Source organism: Callorhinus ursinus, unplaced genomic scaffold, assembly GCF_003265705.2.
Source record: "Callorhinus ursinus isolate GAN/ISIS: 27379988/994484 unplaced genomic scaffold, GSC_fseal_2.0 scaffold123, whole genome shotgun sequence".
NCBI lineage: Eukaryota > Metazoa > Chordata > Mammalia > Carnivora > Otariidae > Callorhinus > Callorhinus ursinus.
Genome location: NW_027397185.1, coordinates 1,029,872 through 1,051,265, shown reverse-complemented (window position 1 = coordinate 1,051,265; position 21,394 = coordinate 1,029,872). Strand labels below are relative to the sequence as shown.

Genomic DNA, 21,394 nt, shown 5'->3' with positions numbered 1-21,394 from the left:
GTGAGGCCGGGGTCTGCGTCTTATACATGAAGGACACTGGCGTCCACAGCTGCCCCTACCAGCCCAGCTGTTGTTCCTGGAAAGTGAAATCACCCATAACTTCCCTTGTAGCTTGAACAATTTGTGTTGATTTTGTTTAACTGTGATAAGGACGTTAGAGACAGAAACCATTTTGTACTGAAGTTAATATTTTTTGAAGATGTTTCAAAGCATTGAAGAAACTGAGTCAGTGACTCAGGTCTCAACACAGAGCACCAGGGGTGCCGAGCTCTGTGCTACGCACGATCCTGCTGACCCCACAGCTTGTCGTGAAAAATACCCCCGACGTAGTGTGTTCCAGGAAGAAAAATTCCCTATTTTGGCTTTCTGGTTAAGTAAAACCCATTTTGCTAAACATTCAAAAAAAGGTGCGCGTGTCCCTCCAGAAGATAGCTCTAGGTCTTGGAATGGAAACCAGCAGTGCTGAAGCAGCCCAGGGCGGGCACCGGTATGAATCCGATGTGGGCCTTCGCCTCAGAGAAGCAGTGCGGCACAAGCACATGAATACCAAAGGTGTGCAAGAGGAACGATGCCCGGACCGATGAGCAAAGGTTGTTGCTGATGGGGTGGTGGAGTGGAGGACATGCCGTCAGACGTGTGCTGGGGGACATCTGTGCATGTGATGTGTGCAGATGGGGTGCCGGCGATGGGGGCCCCGGGGATGGCATATACTAGGGGTCCAAAGACGGGGCGCCAGGGTGGCTGGATCAGGAGTGCATGGGCCTGGGGCGTAGAAACCAAGGCAGAGGGGTCCAGGCTGTGTGCGGACTTGGCTTTCTCCTGCTGGGCCTGGGACCAGTGTGTGTCATCGCATTAGCCCTGATGACTTCCTGGAGGCTAATAATAGCCGGTGGAACGCGTTTGTGTTGCTATTTCTGCCGTCATATCTTCCAGCTAGCTCTGACGGTGTTCTGCTGCAACCGTCTGAGAAAAGTGCTTGTCACTTGTACCATTTTGGGTAGGGACATTTCAGAGCACGTGAGGCATGCTGCGGAGAGTTCCTTGCTGAGTAAAAGCCTTTAGGAGGCTGGAGTAGGCTGGGGCTTTGAGACTGTAGAGCACAGGTGGTGAGATCAGTTTGATGGGTTGCAGTCAGCTTTGATTGTTCTTAAAGAAGGACCTAGAAAAGCAGACATCTGTGTGCATGGTGCACAGTGTGCATGGTGCACAGTAAGGGTTTTTCTGGCCTCCTGCATGCACCTCTCACAGGCACACGGAGCATGGGGACATCCGCACACAGCCTCCTCCGGCAGAGGCAGGCCGGGACCCAGGGTCCTCCTCTGTGCGGCTCTGGCTCACGCACTGGTTCCTGAGCTCCCTCTGTCTGGCCTGGGCCCTGTTCCACTCCAGGACCATGAGAAGCCTATGCCGTCCTCATCCTCGCTGCAGCCTGCATTTATCCTGGACGAGGCCATGCTTCCTTTGCTCAGCCAGGCAGTCCTCAGGGAATAATGATTTGTATGGATTATTTTGAGAAATGAGGGTAGAGGCGGTATTTCTCTGTGTGCTGGGGCTGGCCAGCCAGGCTCATGCTCTTCAGGCCCAGTGGGGAGCTGTGGCCCAGACCTCGTTCCTTGTCCCTCCCCCTTCCTGACGGCGCATTCATCGGGTGGCTTCTGTGCCTCCCACTCCCCGGAAGCGGAGAAGTGCCCAGAGGAGCTGGTGCTGGTACCCAGACAGCTGTCCACTTTCCAGCATCCCAGTACACGAACGGGCTGTGCTGCGTAGCTGAGGTGCCTCGTCTTATGGGGAAGCGCAGGCAGCAGACCCTGGCCAATGCCCTTCTCTGGGCCCCGTGGTTGGAGTCAGCTCTTTAAACAGAGGACAGGTAGCATGCTACGGGGCATGCGAGGCCCCCTCGGCTATCACCACATCTCCAGGATGCCTTTCCGCTCCTCGGGGAGCCTGCCCAGGCGCAGGTGCCGTGTGACCGGGAACACCCCGGAGCAGGGCCCGGCCACGTGCAGCATTCTGACTCACCCCCACCTCCGTGCAGCCACAGAGCCAGCTTTGCTTGGCCCGACCAGCTGGCCATTTCCTGTGCTCTGGAGAACCACAGTGCTCTGTGGGGTGGCGAGATGTTGCTGCGGTTTCAAGCACTGTGCTTTATGTGCGTTTCACCAGGTCCCACAAGTGGCCTGTTTGAATCTCCCCACGTGTAGCCCTCTCCCCCAGAGAAGAAAAATGGCCGCACACGGATAAAGGGCCTTTCCTGAGAGAGCAGTTACAGAGCCAGACCCAGAGCACGGTCAGTGGTGCCCTCTCTGATCGGAGCGGGATAAGGACACAGCTTGGGCCGGGGTCGGAGTGAGCTCAGGCAGCCCCCACCACCCCGGCGGGCGCAGAGGCCACAGACCGGTGCGTGAGTCGAAAACACTGCGTCTGCTCAGAGAGCCCTGACAGCCTTACACATCACTCCTCGTGAAGTTCTGAATGTCCTTGCGTTGTTCATGCCTCCGGGAAGATGTCACTGCTGTTTGATTTTCCATTCCAGCGTCGGGGCTGATGGACCACGCCATGCACCGCGAGCCCTGCTCGGGAAGCCAGGAGGGCCAGCCGCTTCCGCTGCAGATGAGTGAGCCGCTGGTTTCCGAGGGGGACGCCCAGGAACTGAGACAGGTAACACGTGCTCACGGGGCCACCTCGCCCCTGCCTGCACACAGCTCCCCACTGCTTGATGCTGGCCTCTCGTCTACGGGGGGCTGCTGTGTGCCCAGCCACTTTGTTCTGCTCTCTGGAGCTGGAGAACAGAGAAAAGGAGCAGTGCCCAGTCCAAGTACCTGTGTTTCACGGCATGCACACATACCCGTGTGTCAGTGCACACGCAGTCAGCCTGCTGGCCGCATCACCTGTTGAACGTGTACATATGCATGTGCACGTCTGGGCTGTGTGTGTGCGGGATATGCAGGCACATGTGGACTTTCTGTGCATATGCATGTGCTCACGTGCTGTGAGACGATCCACATATACATGTGTGTGATATGCATGTGTTTGTCTTTGTGTGTGCCTGTGCGTGTCTGTCCGTGTGTGCATGTGTCCGTGCGTGTGTCTGCGTGTGCGTGTCTGTCCATGCGTGTGCGTGTCTGCGTGTGCATGTGTCCGTCCATGTGTGCGTGTCCGCGTGTGCGTGTCCATGTGTGCGTGTCTGTCAGTGCATGTGTGCATGTGTCTGTCCGTGTGTGTGTCTGTCCGCATGTGTGTGTGTCTGCCTGTGCGTGTGCGTGTCTGTCTGCTTGTGCGTGTGTCTATCCGTGCATGTGCGTGTGTCTGTCCGTGTGTGCGTGCATCTCTCCGTGTGTGTGTGCGTCTGTCCGTGCGTGTGCGTCTGTCAGCATGTGCGTCTGTCCGTGCGTGTCTGTGTCTGTGCGTGTGCGTCTGTCCGTGCATGTGCGTGTCCGCCTGTGCGTGTGCGTTTAGTCCGTGTGTGCATTTGTCCGTGCGTGTGTCTGTCCGCGTGTGCATGTGTCCGCCCTCGTTTGTCCACGTGTGCGTGTGTCTGTCCCTGCGTGTGTCTGTGTCTCTTTGCATGTGCATGTCCGCGTGTTGCTTGTCTGTCCCTGCGTGTGTCTGTCCGCGTGTGCGTGTCTGTCTGTGCCTGTGGCTGTGGCTATCCGCGTGTGCATGTCTGTGCATGTGTCTGTGTCCACGTGTGCGTGTCTGTCCGTGCGTGTGTCTGTCCGCGTGTGCGTGTATCTGTCCGTGCGTGTGTCTGTGTCCACGTGTGCGTGTCTGTCCGTGCGTGTGTCTGTCCGCGTGTGCGTGTATCTGTCCGTGCGTGTGTCTGTGTCCACGTGTGCGTGTCTGTCCGTGTGTGTCTGTGTCTGTGTGCGTGTCCTTCCGTGTATGTGTCCCTGTGTGCATGTGTCTGTCCGTGTGTGTGCGTGTCTGTCCGCGTGTGCGTGTGTCTGCGTGCGCGTGTGTCTGTCCGTGCGTGTGCGTGTCTGTCCGTACATGTGCGTGTTTGTCCGTGTGTGCGTGTGTCTGTCCTTGCATGTGCGTGTCTCTCCGTGTGTGCGTGTCTGTGTCTGCGTGTGCGTGTCTGTCCGTGTGTCTGTCCGCGTGTGCGTGTCTCTCTGTGTGTGCGTGTGTCTGTCCGTGTGTGCGTGTGTCTGTCCGCGTGTGCATGTCTGTCCATGCGTGTGTCCGTGTGTGCGTGTGTCTGTGTGCATGTCTGTCCGTGTGTGCTTGTGTCTGTCCGTGCGTGTGTCTGTCTGTGCATGTGCATGACTCCACAGGTGTGTGTACCACCAAACGTGCTCACTCTCCCAGGCCTCTCTCAAGGCCTTGACACTGGATTCTTGAGGATGCTTGTCACCTTGTGTCCGGCAAGTAGAAATCTAACGATATTTGACAGAAGTACTTTTAGGTTGTATTCCTGTGTTATTGCGGGACAGTGCAGTGTTTTTTCTTTTGCCCCTTTTAAGTAATTTTGAAGCAGATGCCTAGACATCGTGTCCCCTCGTTCACAGATATCTCTGTGCACGTCTTTAGAATGTAAAAACTGTTAGCAAGCCCCACACTGCGCCGTGCTCGTCTCAGTTCATCAGACGTACACCGTCTCGTTCAGGGACATGTGCTGCGTGTTTGTTCAGCTCACGACCCGCCTGAGGTCTGTACCGGCCGCTCAGCAAAGTGCCTCTTAGGATATGGCTTCCCTCTGTGCTTTCCGTTGGCTTCACGGTGTATTTGTAGGAAACACTCCATTGTTTCTCTGTTGAGGTTTTGGTTTGCAGCTTCCTGACTTGGTTTCCCTGGTTCCTAGCTCAAGGTGTCTTTGGATCCAGGCTCTGCTTTGGAGAGGCCGTGTCACCCATGGGACCGCACACCCCCAGCAGGGCACACAGGAAGACCGTGTGTCTTTCAAACCCGTTTTTAAAGAAGTCATCTTACTGACGTGTCCACATAGGCATAGCCTCCTTTAAGCTTGGCCATTTCCTTTCTGGAAAAAAGTGTTCATCCTTGCTATGGGATATTTTAAATATGCACGATTTGTCACTCTTTCCCCTGGTCTAACTTAGTCAGTTTGAGTAATGACCCACAGAAATGCTGCATTCTAGCAGCAACCAGAAAATTCTGCAGGTTACTGACTGCAGCTTTCGATGCTCGTGTTGACCCCAGAACACGAAACCCTCATCCTATAAAGGAAACGCTCCCTTTCTCCTGAGGGTGGATGTGAGCCCACACGCCTCAGGTTGACGGAATCTGGGACCCCTGTCCCACCCTCCTATAAGGCGTCCCACTGCTGGGTCAAGGCCAAGGCAGGAACGTGGCTTTTGGATGGGAAATGTCGCGATTTTACCTGTTAGTTCTGGTGGTGGCCATGTAGTTGGAGAGGGCCCTTCAGCTTCAAACCAGCAGTCTCTGCCCTAGAAGCCAAGGTGCTGGAGGTCACCATGATGAAGGCACGAGCCACTGTGTGGGGAGCAAGTCTCCTCACCCTCCTTCTCAATGAGAGTGTGTGACTGTGGGGTCGGTCCTAAGCGTCATCAGCAGGTTAGTGAGCCCTGTGGTGTCCGTGCTGGGAACAGCGGGTGCCGTGAGTCAGGTCGCTGGCCGCAGGGCGGGGAAGTGGTGACCCCTGAGTGGTGGGGCTGGGGGGAGCCGCCGAGGGAGAGCAGGGCTTCGCACCAGCCGGCTGCTGGCCCTCCTCCCTGCAGAGACAGCCCAGTTCCACCAGAGATCGTCTTCTGGAGGTAAAACACATGTTTCATATTTGGAGAAGAATTCCTAGCTGTGGAGTTGAAGCTCCAGCATAAGTAGGAATGAGGTAAATTTCTGGGGAAAACAGAAATGCAAGAACCAGCCCCCCCGTTCAGCTGTGGTTTCTGTGGCAGATGCAATTACCATCGTTACGTGGAAATGGGTTTTGGTGACTTACCCTGCAGTGGCATGCTGAGAGAGACAACCGGCTGTGGTTTCCCCGGGGCCAGTGGGCTCCGCGCCCTGTGCCAGCTCGCACTGCACCCCCAGGGCCTCCGGAGCGGCCGTAACTGCAGCGTCCCCCGTCCACAGGGAGGCCGTGCGGTGGCGGCGGCCAGGAAGGGATGGGTTTGGCAGAGAGCCCTGAACCGTCTCACATCTGATGTGCTGGCCTTTCCTGTCTCAGAACTGCCGCTTGTTTGTTAGGGATCTGTGTGGGCTCCCTGGTGGAGGCAGCCCCTGGCTCCCTCAGGGCATCACAGTGTCCCCGGACATTTCTTCCCGATTCCTTCTGCTCCACTGCCTTGTCAAGACCTGCCCCCGCCTTACTGCACCCAAGATGGGGATAACCAGTGAGCACTGCGAAGGGGACTCCAGTAGCCCTCCTGTCCTTCCCGTGACAAGGGGCACAGCATGTGGACTTGGGGTGTTAGGTCATGGTTCCCCATAGCGGGGGTCAGTGTGTGGACTCAGGTGTTAGGTCATGGTTCCCCATAGCGGGGGTCAGTGTGTGGACTCAGGTGTTAGGTCATGGTTCCCCATAGCGGGGGTGCTGCATGTGAACTCGGGGTGTTAGGTCATGGTTCCCCATAGCGGGGGTCAGTGTGTGGACTCAGGTGTTAGGTCATGGTTCCCCATAGTGGGGGTGCAGCATGTGGACTTGGGGTGTTATGTCATGGTTCCCCGTAGTGGGGGTGCAGCGTGTGGACTCGGGGTGTTAGGTCATGGTTCCCCATAGCGGGGGTGCTGCATGTGGACTCGGGGTGTTAGGTCATGGTTCCCCATAGCGGGGGACAGCATGTGGACTCGGGTTTTTAGGTCATGGTTCCCCGTAGTGGGGGTGCAGCGTGTGGACTCGGGGTGTAGGTCATGGTTCTGAGCTCCTTGTGACTACGGCAGGGTGTGTGATTCCTCATAAACCCCAGTCACAGAGCTTGCGAACTAACCGAGGGCCTGAGGGTGGGTTGTTCAGAGAGGACTCAGGCGGTGGGGTCGTGGCCAGAGGCTGGGCAGGAGGCTGTGGAGGTGCGGCGTCCCCTCTGCCGCCCACCTGTGACTTCTTGAGCTGGTCCTGGCTGAGTTCTGTGGCGCTCTGCAGAAACCGTCTCTCTTTCCCATGTAGGAAGGCTAGAGCACCTTTCATACTCAGCTCTTCTGTTCCTTCTCTGGTGTGGTGTTCACGCTTGTCCTAATTCCCATGTCTCCTCCTCTGTCCTTTCTTCCATACAAAATCGACACATTTCTTCAGCCGAAAATCCATGTCTTAGCAGTGCAGGATTTAGCACTGGTCTCCACGTGTTACCTGTCTGGAGAGACAACAGATCTCGGGTTCTTTGGGTGGCTGCCCGTGCAGTCATGGGGGTGACGTGCCAGCCGTGGAACCCGCCGCTGTGCTTCCCATCTGCGGTGGCAGCAGCCTGGGCCCTACTCCAGGAGCACATGCTCCAGAACAGACACGTCCCTGGAAGAGGGCATGGCTTTGCTGGGAGCCCGGTGAGAGTGGGGGGCAGGGTTGATGCCTTCCAGCATAGTGGGGCACCAGCCAACCCGGGACAGCATGCAGATGCCTCGCCAGAGTGGGCTCTGTGGAGGGCTCGGGGCCAGAGAGCTGCTCATGTCTGCGAACCCACCAGCACCTGTGTGCCAGGTCGGGGAGGCTGGATTTGGTCCTATGAGCCGTTTGGAAGGACTGCAGATGTTGTAATTCCAGATTTCTGCCCATCATCCTCAGGTTCTCTTGTTGCCCTTTTCCACGTTGTTCATTCCTCTCATTACTTACGGGGCGCAGTACAAAGGGGACGAGGTTATGTTTGTATTTATGGCTTTGATACCGGTCCAGATACGAGCCATGAGGTAGGCCACTCATCTAGGTATCTCTTACTTTGTAAATTATTAACAAGTGTTCGTCACATCCTGTGTCATCTGTTAAACCAGAAGAGCCTTGGTAACGGGGAAGAGGTGCCCAGTAACTTCTGACGTCCTTGACAGTTGACATTTCAAGTGAGAGGACATGCGTCACAGGACGAGCCCTGGACTGGGAACTGGGGTCCAGGCACTGGTGAGGCCCTGCCCTGTCGACCCCACCAGCCCGGGTGGGCTGCGTGCCTCCCCTGGCCCTGGTCATCGCCTGCTGCAGAAACAACCAGAGTAATGTGAGCTGACTCACAGGACAGCGTCATGCTATACCTTCCAGATGCATCCGGGGGTTGCCCGTCTGTTCTGCTATTGCCTTGGTCACTGGTAGCCACGAGCCTGCCGTCACGGACCCCCACCCTGGGCCCCTTCTGTGGTTTCATGTGCCCCCCGCGCTCGGGCTACCCTCCACAATCTCTGGACAGCCCACGGGGCTCACGTTGTGCCAGCTATGGCCAGCACTCTAGGGCAGGCCCGTGTGCTGTCTGGGGCAGTGCTGAGAAAGCTGGGACAACCATGGGCTGCGTGAAGGGACGGCTGCCTTGCGGTCCATCTGGACCACATTGTGTCCCCTCCACTGTCCCAGAAAGGTGAACAGGGCGGGAGTGCCAGACAAGGAACACCAGGATCTGGTACTGCGGACGGGATTGCCGAGCGTGCTGCATCTCACCGCGCATCTTCCAGAGCAGCTGCTGGGCTGTGCAGAGGAAGGAGCGCGACGGCCAGTGAGGGCCGGGGAACCGATGCTTTCCCATTGTCGCAGTCAGCCTGCAAGTGAGCCTGAAGTGTTACCGTCGGGTGTTTGGTCGTACTGCTGCTGAGTGCCTGGCTATCTTTTGGAATGGTGTTTTTATTGTAGTAAATGTATATAATGTAAATATTGCCATTTCACCCACTGCTTATGTGCAGAGCGCCCTGCTGTGCCCCCAGCCCACACGGTCCCGTGAAGCACTGGCCCCTGCGGTCTTCTGTCAAGTCATGCACACGCCCTTCCATGCCTGGCTGTCCTCGCTCCCCACTGTGTCTTCGGGCTGATCTGTGTTCCCTTTTAACAGCTGAGTGGTGCACGCCATACGGGTGGCCCACATTGTGTGTCCATTCATCCACAGCTGTTGTGCGTGGTGCTTCCCTGAGCATTCACACACACAGACATCTGTGTGAGTCCTGTCTCTGCTCCCTGGGGGCATATACCTAGCGAGGCGTGGAATTGCTTGGTCCTGGATAATTCCACGTGTAGATTTTTGATGAGCTGCCAGGCTGTTCTCCGTAATGGCTTCACCCTTTTATAATCCTGCCGGCGATGGGTGAGGGGAAGTAAGTCCTCCAACTTCATTCTTTTTCAGCATTGCTCTGGCCCTCCAGGGCTCCTTGCAATTCCATATGGATTTGAGGATCCATTTTTCCATTTCTGGGGGAATAAAGAGGCTGCTGGAAACTTGATATGATTTGCATCGAATGTGCAGGTCACTTGGAGGCGTTTTGCCGTCTTGCTAGTATTAAGTCTTGCAGTCCAGGAACATTGAACATCCCTCATTATTTCGGTCTTTAATTTCTTTCAGTGTGATGTGCGGTTTTTAGGCCTTTGTGCCTCTTTTCTTGTATTCTGGGGTGAGTCCTATTTGGATCCCATTGTGAGCTGAGAGCGAGCAGGCTGGTCCCCAGTGTCCCCCTCTAGCCCTGGGAGGTGCTCACCATGTGCTGACCCTGTCTGGACCTTGAGAGGCCACTGGGAACTGGAGTGAGGGCTGGTAGATCCCTGGAGACTCCACTCTCAGAGTCTCACTGTGGGGACCTGGTGCATCAGCTTCCCCGCTCCCATCCCCCACTGCACAGAGAGGGGGTCTGGAGGAGGGGGCCGCGGCAGGGGCCTCCCTAGAAAACAGCCCTGGGCTGCTGTCCACAGATAGCCCTTGGGGCCTCAAGGAATGCAACAGAAGGGATGGGGTGGGACGCGGGGTGGTCTGCGAGTGCTGAATGTGACAGATTGTAGCCTAGAATGTTCTTTACAGCCTCCAGAGCTTTGGCTGTGCTGGAAGCCAGTTTTTCCCTCTTTACCTTCTCTATAGCATATTAATGGCCCCAACTGGTAGAACTATTTGGAGTTGCAGACAGCTTGATTTATCCTAGCTCTGTTCTTAAATGGTTGCTAATTTCTCACTGCAAGAAAATTCACAGTTTTTCAGTGAGTCAGCTTAATAACAAGATCAGGGTAGACAGTCTAGCTATTACTGAACTCACTTTAGGTGCTTCCTATGAATACAGTAATACTGTGAATCCTGGAGTCTCCTCGTGAAGTAGAACAAAACATTTTCTTCCTTCAGACCCTAAGTGAGGCCACCAGCACATTACAGATGTTCTGGAAACATCAAGGCCCGCGCCTCTGCGCCCTGCGTCCTTCCCTGCTGCAGTTACTCGGTGAACGCCCGAGGCCGGGCGCTCCAGGGACCCCTCTGATTCCCCGAATCCCACACTTTGATGGCTTGCATGAGGTGCATACATTAAGCACAGGTGCTTTGGTAAGCGGACCCCCTCTGCTGGATGAGCTGTTCTTCCGTTTGTATAAACAAAATGGAAACATCTCCGTACCTGCTCGTGCCTGTGGTATCGGGGAGGTTAGGGTTAGGGTTAGGAGGTAGAGGCTGTGGCCCGAGCAGTAGAGAGCACAGGACTGTCTGCTCGGTCCTGGGAACCACGTGGCGCCCCCTGCCCCAGCCCAGGTCGCCTGGGCTATGTGTCCCCACCCCCCTCCGGTCACTGACGCACCCTGTTCGTGGGGGACTGAGCCTCCTGTGCAAACTTGGTTGAGCGCCTGCAGCCGGCTACAGATTGCTGAGTATTTCTGCGGTTTCCCTCCAGATGCTGCTCCCGGACAGTGTCTCGCCTACGCTTGTGTGCACGGAGTGCCTCTTTCTTCTCGGCTCGGTGCACTTCCTGGATAGGGCAGACATGTCCGCAGAGATGGCTGGTCACCGGGCTTACTTACTGGCATGGCAGGGGCTCGAGGAAGAAAGCGCGGAGCCTGGTCAGAGGCCCCTCTGAGCGGCCAGCTGGTATTTCAGAGCCTGGAGGCGTGACACACTGATGACTAGACAGCTTGTCATCCTGGGCTGCAGAAGCCACAACTGCGTGAAGGTCTGGCCAGACTTCGCGTTCCGCAGTCTTTCCACCCCGTGTTCTACGGAATGCACATGATGGCATTTAATGTGTCCAGTCCCTTCCTTAAAGGGAAAAACACTGGATCAGTACTCCAGAGGGACTCCTAGTTCAAATCTTAGTAACTTTCTTTGCAAACTCAGTAGCTGTGCAGATCATTCGGGTTTTTGCAGTATTAGCTAATTTCAAGCGCAGTTGGAAGCATTTGAAGCTGCGAAGGAGAGGTCTCAGTGAGACATTTTCACAATCAGACAGTTCAAGAGGAATGAGTCCGTGTGTACGCTATGGACTCCATAAAATGCTCAGCTTTCGTAGGCACGTCAGTTGGTCTTGCTTACAAAGTAAGTGCTGTGCCTGTTATCACCGTGGCTCTGCGCGTAAGAAGCATAGACTCAGAACCGTAGGAATTCGTCCCAGTGCCGCTGCTTCTGTGGGCAGGGAGACAGTAGGGGCTGTCACGGAGCATGGCCCCCGGTGGGAGGGCAGTGCGGAGATGTGCCACGAGTATACCATTCACCAGCTAGCAGAGAACAGATCTCGGTCATTATTCTTCATGTTGACTTCATGGGGAAACGATAATATTTTTACTTGGTTGGATTAAACAGGATGCATTGTTAAGATTAATGATGCTTGTCATTTTTTACGGGGCACCTGACTGGCTCCGTTGGAGGAACATGCGACTCTTGATCTTGGGGTCGTAAGTTTGAGCCCCATGTGAGGATGTAGAGATTACTTAAATAAATAAAAGTCTAGGAAATGCTTATCGTTTTTACTGTTGAAAATATGAGCGTTAGAAAATTTAAAGTCACAGGTGTGGCTCTCCTTACGCGGGACCTTTGCCATGGCTGCTCGTGGCTCCAGGAGCAGGCCCGGGGCTCCCGCCCTCTTCCCGTGGCTGAATGGCTTGCTGATCCCTGCTGATGGCCCTTTTGCCTTTTTAAGGAACGTGTGCGGTCCTGTCCGTCCTGGTTCTGTGACGTCTGCACCATCGCACAGTGACACCTGTTATCCACAGGCTCATCACGTCTGGGCCATACTGTGAGCTGGCTGCTAGCTTGGGGTCTTGGGCACGTCCTGTCAGCCTGATGTGTGAAACATTGAGTTTGAGGGTTCACAGAGCCCCGCGGCCCTCCCCCTCATTCGGGAAGCAGGAAACAGAGCTGCATGGATGCCTGCCTCCACTCCCAGGGTCACGTCCCCGTGCCAGCATATGGGCACGCGATGGAAGGAAGCTGGGCACACAGCGCCCCCATGCCACCAACAGTGCTTGCCTGATGGGCACAGATTGGATCCGGGCTCGGGACAATGTTTACTTTCTTCTCTGGTCCTATGTCCTGACTTTCTACTTGCAGTGTGAGTCCTGGAGCAGGACAATGGACCATCCACACAGGACACAGCTCAGAGCCTCCTGGGCCCGAGGGACACTTGATGTAGTTGACAAGGACCTAGAGGTTGCAGACAGCGCATGCGGCCTGATTGCCCCACACAGGGCGGGGGGGCCGCTTGTGGCTGTGACATCAGGTGCGAGCAGGTGGCAGAGGCTGGTCTCCCCGGGGCTGTGGTGTGCCCGTGCCTGGCAGAGCAGCCTCGTGAGTGCACAGAAAAGTGCAGGCCTGCTGGGAGGGGTCGTTGAGCAGAGAAGTGCTCAAGGACCTGCATCCCACCGTGCTGAGCTGCGACTGTTTATTGTGCCGTTTGGGCCTCAGCCATATGAGGTCATAGGAACGCGATGGAAAAGACCTCCTGTATTAGGTCATCCAGCCCGTCCCTCGGAGCCGACTGACCCCACAGTATACTTTCCAGAGCTCCGTCCAGTTTTTCCAGTGACTCAGCGGCTCCCAGAGGAGGGCGCAAAAGGCTGGTGTCTGAGCCTGCCACCTTGGGCCAGGATTTGTTCCTCGGCGCCTGGACGGAGGAACTCCTGGGGATGATGCCGTTGTTTGCAGAGAGATGTGGGCTACGTCCTGCCTCTGTCATGAGCACGTGTGACTGCAGATGGTCTCAGGTCCCTCTACAGCATGGGTCCGGCACGGGGCTCCTGCCGCTGAGCCTTCCAGGACTTGGCGGGGGCACCTCACATCGCACTTTATAGTTTTCACAGCTTGTTCACATTTGTGAGCTCATTCAAGCCTCCCCGTTCCTGAGGACGGAGTTGATCTTATTATCCTCTGGCCACCTCCCTGCCTCCATTCTGGTCCTCGTGTGTCAGACGAAGCGGCTCGCCCACATGTTGGTGCGCAGTGCAAGGCTGCTTCGTGTGAGCTGAGCGCACGAGCACCTTGGCCACGCCCTCCTCCCCTTCCCCTGGGGTGCCACGTGCTCTCCTTGACCTGGGGCCGCTCCCAGGCTGCAGTGTCCCCTGGCCGTGCCCATGACGGTGATCTCCATGTGTGGCGTGGTGCACTGCCAGCTCAGTTAGATCTGGGGCCCTCGCTGCTGACATCCATCCCACGGGACAGAGGACTTGGCACACGGCTGTACACGGTCGATCCACAGCGAGTTGGTAAACGGGCACCCAGGACTCTGATGATTCACAGTCTGCAGTTCCTTTGTCTTGACCTAACCAGGGATCTAAAACTTTCCCTAAAAGAGGCATTAACATTTATTGCAAGTAGTTGGTCATTAAGATTTCTCTTAAAATCATTCCTTTTTGTTGTCAGCCTGAGGATATTAAATTTTTAAAGGCAGGCTCACCACGCATGTGGTTAAAGTACATTTCACAATGCAAGTAGTCTCCATAGGATTGCAATAAAGTAGCTGTTCTCAGCAGTGCATGAGACGTATGAAGCATGACGTGAGTCCCAGAGAGGGGGTGAGGGGCCTGGCCTCTAGGAGCCCCAAGTGCGCCCACAGGGTTGTGCTTTGGTAGCTGCTTCGTCGCCTCGGGCTATGGAGGTATCTGTGAAATGTTTCCAACAGATAGGCAAGACGGGTTTGGCTTTTCTTCTACTTCCGTCTGCAGCTAGTACGTGGGTGCAGACAAGTTATGAAGGCAGGGGTTGAGTCCTGGGTGGGCCCTGGACCAGCCGACCCCCCACCCCCCGCTACTGCTGTGTGGCTGGAATAGCAGTGCCCCAGGGGCATTGTCAGGAGGTGTGGGGGCTGTGGCCTGGAGCAGGGCCAGAGGGCTGACGCCTCATCTGCCTCAGCTCTGCCGCCCTGGGGGTCAGTGCTCCCTGGAGGTCAGAGCTCCCTGGGGCATCAGCGCTCCCTGGGGGTCAGAGCTCCCTGGGGGGTCGGAGCTCCCTGGGAGTCAGTGTTCCCTGGGGGTCAGAGCTCCCTGGGGGGTCAGAGCTCCCTGGGAGTCAGTGCTCCCTGGGGGTCATTGCTTCCTGGGGTTTAGTGCTCCCTGGGCTTCAGAGCTCCCTGGGGGGGGGTCAGTTTTCCCTGGGGCATCAGTGCTCCCTGGGGGTCAATGCTCCCTGGGGTTCGGTGCCCCCTGGGTTCAGGGCTCCTTGGGGGGGGGGGTCAGAGCTCCCTGGGGGTCATTGCTCCCTGGTGGTCAGTGCTGGTGAGCCGCAGAGCTGAGACCCAAACCCAGGATGCAAGGACAGAGTGTTTGTCATCCCCACTGACTCACAGAATTTCCTAAGTACTATAAAAGTGATAGAAAGAAATAGCATCTATTTTTGAGAGTTTAAGAAAGGGCAACCCATCCTGCCCTGTGTGCTGCTCTTGCAGATCCTGAGGAAGCTGAAGAGTCTCGCCCTGGACACTGAGAAGGAGCTGGAGAGGCAGGACGAGGCCCTGGACGGCATCACTGCGGCCGTCGATCGGACCACCTTAACCATCGACAAGCATAACCGACGTGCCAAAAAACTGACCTAGGACAGAAGAGCAGAGAGGTGACTGGTTTTGATGACAGTCACTCCCCTGAGTACTTTGTTCTCAATACCTGCACACGTCCTTGACCTAAACACCTGGAAAGTCATTCCAAGGGCGGGTTAGTAGTTGGAGGCCCTGGGCCAGGAGGTGCAGGCTTGCCTCAGGGTAAAGGATCCCGACCACTGCACACGCGGGAAGGAGGAGCTCCAGGAGAGGGGAGTTCTGCCTGCAGATCCGGCGAGCCCCCCCCAGCACGCCCCTGCAGTTGTGGCCCCAGCTCCCCTTGCTCCCCGCTCCCCACTCCCCGCAGGCCCTGGCTCCCTTCTCCCCCTCCTTCCCCTCAGTCCTCAGCTCCCCACTCATACCTGAGCCCTTCAGAGGGTCCCCAGCAGCAGGAAGGCTCGTCCCTGCAAGGCTGGCTGTACCCAGTGCTCGATGCCTGCTTTGCATGGTTAGCATGGCCAGTAGCTGAATTTTTATTCTCTGTTCTTGCCAGGTGTAAAAGGGCCATTTAAATCCCTATGACAGAAATGTGCTGATTTCTGAGTCTGTGCACCTGAACCCTGCATCATGTGTCAGCAGAACCCCTTCTCCAGGACCATAGACAGGCCCGAGCCTGTTCCCCTCTGCAGGCTGCTCTGCATGGGCCCATCCACAGTCACTTTGTTCTGTGACTTGTTTTGTTCTCTTGACGGGCCTGTTTCTTTTTGGTTGTACTGTGACTCCAGTTCCTCTCAAGGTCATCCTGTGAACACTGGGAATATTCTTTTCACTGCCCAGTTCATAGCCAAGTGTAAAAATAATACACACTGCACCTGTTTAAAAAGTGTTGATTTTTTTTCTTTAACTGCCCCATTTCTATCCAGAAACAAGAGAGAAATCATAGTTTTAGAATATATTTTGAAGATAGGCGGTCATGCTGCTTTTTGCTTGGTTTTGGGTGCATTAGTGGGAGGGCCCCTCAGGGAAGGATGGACGGGGGCAGAGTGGAGAACTGAGTGACCCCTTCCCCTGTCACAGCAGAACAGGCCCCCTCTAGACTGCTTTGGTAGAGCGTCCCGGAGGGCAGTGCACAGAGAGGTGCCATTGGGCCTTGTCGAAGTGTCCCTTTGAGGCACCTTTCCTCTGGATCTCCTCCGGCAGGCCCTGTGCTGGCATTCTGAGTCCCGCGTGGTTTGAAGAGTGAATGCACAGGTGCAGTGCTAGTTTTCCGGGGCTGCCAACGAATGACCACAAATGGGGGTCTTAGGACAGCAGGCTTTGTCCTCTCCCGGGTCTGGAGGCCAGGAGTCTGTGGTCAGGGTCGCAGGGCCGTGCCCCCTCTGAAGGCTCCGGGAGGGTCCCTCCAGCCTCTCCCATCTGGGGGGGCGGGGAGTTCTGGGCTCGTGGCCGCGTCTCCCCGGTCTCTGCCGCCCGCCGCACGGCCCCCCCCCCCCCCCGGTGTCTGCCGCCCGCCGCACGGCCGCCTCCCCAGTCTCTGCCGCCCGCCGCACGGCCGTCTCAAATCCCCCCCTCCCTTCTCTCATCAGGTCAGCCTTTGCATTGTGTGACGGTTTCCACTAAGGTTGCATTCCGAGCTTTGCTGGGGTCCCCTAGGAGTGCTCAGCCTTCTGGAAGCTGACCTGTTCAAGAAGACACAGGAAGGAGCAGGTCCAGAGAAAAACCTTCCCAGGGGCCTTCTAATTCTTCACCCTTTGAATGTGCTGAATTCTGTTCCTAGTCTCCAGCTGCTTTATTTGTTATGTACTTCCCAACCTTCCAGATGAGAGGTGCACCTGTGCTGTCAGGGTTTCCGAATGCAGTGCTGGTGTGTGAGTGGCTGCTCCTGGCCTTTCCTGGTACAGTGAGGATGCAGCACAGCCATTGCAGAGGGCGCAGCCCCAGGCAGCTCCTTCCACTCAGGCCCAGCGCGGGGGAGGGCAGGGAGAGCACAGCCGATATGTGGATGCGGCAGCAAGGACAGTCACTGAGAGTTTACACAGTGCCCAGAGGCGGTGGCTGGACCGTACCCTCTGGTGCGGCGGGGGGATGATGCCGGAGGAGAGGCAGCCCATGCCCCAGGCCCAGGTCGAGTACAGGGGACAGGCCGTGTGCCCGGAAGCTGCAGCTTCTCCCAACAGCCCTCGAGTAATGACGACGTTCCAGAGGTGGAGCATGTGGTTCTGAGCCACAGCCGCACTCTGGGCTAGCCCCAGGGACTCTGAAAACGCCCACACACCCACCGACCCCAGGTTCCTCGGTCAGAATCTGTATGGGTATACATGCTTCTCAAGTGTTTCTAAGGAGCAGGCCAGGTGACTTACTGCCAGCAGGCCTGCTTTCTCCCATATCCGTCTGTGGAGAGCCCTGAGCAGCCAAAGGGAAAACAGACCTGCCCCCCGCCGCCCTTGATGCTGTTCTGAATCCCAGGAGGGCGCTGCTAAGGAAGTCCAGCCAGCTTCCACTTGTCCTGAAGACATGCACTGCCCAGCACCTGCATGGCATGGAGGCTGCACACACTTAGGCCGGTGACAGGACTCTGCCCGGAACAAGTCTCCTTTTCCAGCACCTGGGGATGCTTAAAACCCCAGGCACTGGGCATGAAGGTATGTGGGACCAAAGGCATTGTAGCATTTTTAGAGGACTATTCTATAGGTCATTCTCTCCCACACATGCTTAAATGATAGAGACTACAGTCTTTCTCTGCAGAATTATAGTGTTAAAAAGAAAGGTCCAGCAGGATCTTTTCATGGTACTTACTAACCTTGACCCTAGACTTAGCTTGTTCACCTTAGACCCTTCCCACAGCAAAAAATCCATTGCCAAACTGATCTGCCTTTAGCCTAAGCACAGAAACCCACCTGTTGAACTGACTGTTAGTCTCCAAGGCAGAGGCAAAAGTGCAAAAACCTTATGAAACCAGGCGATAACTCCAAAACCCCCTACTCCCAATGCCAGCTGTGCACCACCACACCACCTCTGACTGTCCCCACAACACCCCAGGTGCTCTACCTCCACCCCCCACGGCTCCCCCTCCAGGTGCTCTACCTTTTCCCTACTACTCTTCCCTTTATGTGGGCTCGCTCCACCTCCTACTACTCCCTAGTTTGGGTGGACGGGCTCTGCCTCCACATTTTGGACTCTCGTAGAGAACATAACTGAGAGTGGACACCGAGTTGCTCCTGGAAGCTGGACAAGGGGAAGCAGGTGAGCAGTCAGGCTCATGATCTCTCCTGTGATCCTCAGGTAGCCCAGGCATTGGTGTGATGGCTGGAGCCAAGTTCTCTGCAGCAGGCGAGTAGATTCTCTGGAGAGTGTCAGGAGGACCGGGGGACTATGGTCAGCAGTAGCTCGCTGTTTGGAATGGGGCTTGTGGCATCCCCTCCTTCCTGTTTTACTTTCCTAATATGGACCTTGAACTCTGTATTTGGGGTTGAGGTCACCCATGTGCTTTATTCCTGCACCAAAATCTGTTTGCCCTCGAACTGATGGGGTTGGATTATGTTGGTCTGTTGTCACCCGTTGAGGTGTTTGCACTTCCTAAAACACAAAATGCTTTGAGTTCAGTTTTGCTCGACATAACTGTGGGCCAAAAGCAACACTCTCGGAGCTGTGGCACCCGCATTGTGCTGACGTAAGACTGCTGATTCTCAGTCAGGACCAAACAGTCCTGAGCTAATCAGTTAGTTTTGGGCAGGGATGGGCACACTTCTTCTGTAAAAGGCCCAGAAGTAACTACCTCATCTTTTGAGCCCTAGGATGTCTGTTGCAACATCTGAGGTGTGCGGTTTACAAGACAGCAGCCTAGACTTGTAAGCAAACGAGCTTGATGTATTCAGATAAAGCTGCCTGTGACATTCAAATGTGTCATGTAATGTTATTCTTGTTTTGATGCTATTGTTTCAACTAATTGAATTTTAAACACGTCCTAGCACGGAAGCTGTAGGGCAGGCGGCAGGCCCACCACCCACCCAGGGGTGTGTGTTCCTTAGGAGGCTGCACTTGGCCTTCTGTCCTGGAGGGCGACACACTGCCCTCTTCAGCCCCAGACTCGAGTGTGGCCTGAGCAGCTGGGAGATCCCCACCCCGCTCCCGGGCTGTGCTCAGCTGCCCCAAGCCTCAGAGGCTGCAGTGATGGCACATAGTCCTGTCCCCTTAAAAGGCAGACCTAGGAGAGGGGAGGGAGAGAGGTGAGGAATGACTGGTGCTGGTTTCCGTAAGTGACTTTCTCTACAGGCCCCCAAGTCTGCACACGCAGAAATTTTAGGAGAGGAAAAAACAAACATCCTTGAGACATTTTCCAATACCACACACACCAAAAACCTCGACTATATGCAGTCAGGGTGGGGGCTCTTGGTTGGGTTTGGAGTCTGATAGAATGCCCTCTAGGAGGCAGTTCTGTCGGTTGGGACGTCAGCCCTGGCACGAGACCATCAGCCTCACCTGCGAGGAGCCCCCTCCATTCTCACCTGCTGCCAGTTTAATTATTAGCTACAGGCTTGAGTAAAACTTGAAAGACACGCAAATTGTAGTCAGTTTTCACATTTGCAACTGATTTCCACATCCACATAATATTTCAGACTTTTGGCACCCATCTGGAAACTTGGAACAGCAGCAAGCCTGTCGAGGAGGTAATTTTCCCTGATTCATTTTGAAAGTGAAAACCCACAGGGCTGGAGGCAGGGGTGGTCCTGCTTCCCAGAAGGGCCGCTCAGTCTCGTCCCTAGGTTTCCTCAGCACCCGCAGGCAGGCAAGAGCAGAGGGAAGGTATCGATTTGCAGATCCCAAGAGCTCCTCCCAGCCCGGGAGAGCCACACAGGGGTCACACTCAGTATCTGGGGTGGAGGGCCATGGTGCCAGGTAAGGAGCCCTGGGCTGCAGGGACACGGAGCTAGGGGCAGGACCAGAGTGGAGACTGCTCTGTCGGCCTGGCCTGCACGTCCAGGGCTCCAGCAGGTATGGACGAGCATGTCCTCAAAACATGGTTGGTGCCCCGTCATGCACAACTGCTGTCCTGGGCAGTGGCTCCACACTGACCCTCTGGCATCCTCCCCCACCAGCTTCCCCAGGGTCCTTCAGATTCTGCTGGGAGCAGGCGGGAAGGTTAGAAAAAGAGCATCTTTCCTAGAAGGAGCAAAGGGCTTGTGTCCGTCTGGTTGCAGGGTGCAGAAACCCAGCTGGATGCGGAGGAGGGTCAGGGCCTCACAGGCTTCCCCAAAAGTGCTCAAACAGCCCAACACCACTCCCTTGGGGCCGCCCCACCCACCCACAGTGGCCTGGCCATGCAGCTGGCTCAGGAGGTTGGTGATGCTGACCCTTGTTCAGAGACACTGGGGCAGATGCCCTGGGTGGGGAGACAGCACTGGTCCCACGCTTTAAGGCAAGGAGGTGAAAATTAAGGGAAGCCTCCCTAAAGTGGACTCTGATGGTAGCCAGGGAGGCCAGAAGGGGGAGCATGAAGAGCTGTCATTACAGACCCCAAGGGAAACATGCCCAACCAGAAAGAGTCATCAGTTACAGGCCCCAGAAGGAAACGGTGTGCATTGCATGTTCTATCAGAAACTGACTACCCCTTCAAGTCCAGTTGATGAGAAACCATTAGAGTGTCCAGAACTGCAGTTCTCTATTATCCCAGAATAAACCAATTCTTGCTGATAAAATAACTATTTTATTTGAATTTCCCTGATGGCTAGTGATGTTGAACACTTTTTCCTGTGTCTGGTGGCCCTTTGTATGTCTTGGGAGAAGTGTCTGTTCATGTCTTCTGCCCATTTTTTGCCTGGATTATTTGATTTTTGGGTGTTGAGTTTGAGAAGTTCTTTATAGATCAAATCAAAACCACATTGAGATACCACCTTACACCAGTTAGAATGGCAAAAATGGACAGGGCAAGAAACAACAAATGTTGGAGAGGTTGTGGAGAAAGGGGAACCCTCTTACACTGTTGGTGGGAATGCAAGTTGGTACAGCCAGTTTGGAAAACAGTGTGGAGTTTCCTCAAAAATTTAAAAATAGAGCTACCCTATGACCCAGCAATTGCACTCCTGGATATTTACCCCAAAGACACAGATGTATTGAAAAGAAGGGCCATATGCACCCCAATGTTCATAGCAGCAATGTCCGCAATAGCCAAACTGTGGAAAGAGCCGAGATGCCCTTCAACAGATGAATGGATCAAGAAGATGTGGTCCATATATACAAGGAATATTACTCAGCCATCAGAAAGGATGAATACCCAACTTTTACATCCACATGGATGGGACTGGAGGAGATTATGCTAAGTGAAATAAGTCAAGCAGAGAAAGTCAATTATCATATGGTTTCACTTATTTGTGGAACATAAGGAATAACATGGAGGACATTAGGAGAAGGAAGGGAAAAATGGGGGAGGATTGGAGGGAGAGATGAACCATGAGAGACGATGGACTCTGAGAAACAAACTGAGGGTTACAGAAGGGAGGGGGGTGAGGGATGGGTTAGCCCAGTGATGGGTATTAAGGAGGGCACGTACTGCATGGAGCACTGGGTGTCAACTAATGATTCATGGATCACTACATCAAAAACT

General features: G+C 55.2%; 1 protein-coding gene across 3 annotated transcripts; it reads left to right on the top strand.

Annotated features, from left to right (window-relative positions):
- The first annotated feature begins 1,688 nt into the window (after positions 1-1,688).
- Positions 1,689-18,782, top strand: LOC112814539 (synaptosomal-associated protein 47). Of its 3 annotated transcripts, none has more exons than XM_073889926.1 (4): positions 1,689-1,867; positions 2,534-2,658; positions 14,707-14,870; positions 18,076-18,782. In XM_073889926.1, exons 1-3 carry the CDS (start codon positions 1,816-1,818, stop codon positions 14,851-14,853), a joined length of 324 nt encoding a protein of 107 aa, XP_073746027.1. In that variant the 5' UTR covers positions 1,689-1,815; the 3' UTR covers positions 14,854-14,870; positions 18,076-18,782. The 3 variants fall into 3 exon arrangements, with proteins under 3 accessions (XP_073746027.1, XP_073746026.1, XP_073746025.1); XM_073889925.1 differs by lacking the exon at positions 18,076-18,782 and adding an exon at positions 16,380-18,062 and having other exon boundaries at positions 1,690-1,867; XM_073889924.1 differs by lacking the exon at positions 18,076-18,782 and having other exon boundaries at positions 1,705-1,867; positions 14,707-15,676.
- The last annotated feature ends 2,612 nt before the right edge of the window (positions 18,783-21,394 follow it).

Bases quoted from the DNA above. Each gene is read 5' to 3' on its own strand.
- LOC112814539 (XM_073889926.1), top strand. From the start codon at position 1,816: ATGCCCTTCTCTGGGCCCCGTGGTTGGAGTCAGCTCTTTAAACAGAGG. The intron at 1,868-2,533 runs GTAGCATGCTAC...TTTCCATTCCAG, and splicing joins GCTCTTTAAACAGAGGACAG to CGTCGGGGCTGATGGACCAC. The intron at 2,659-14,706 runs GTAACACGTGCT...CTGCTCTTGCAG, and splicing joins ACGCCCAGGAACTGAGACAG to ATCCTGAGGAAGCTGAAGAG.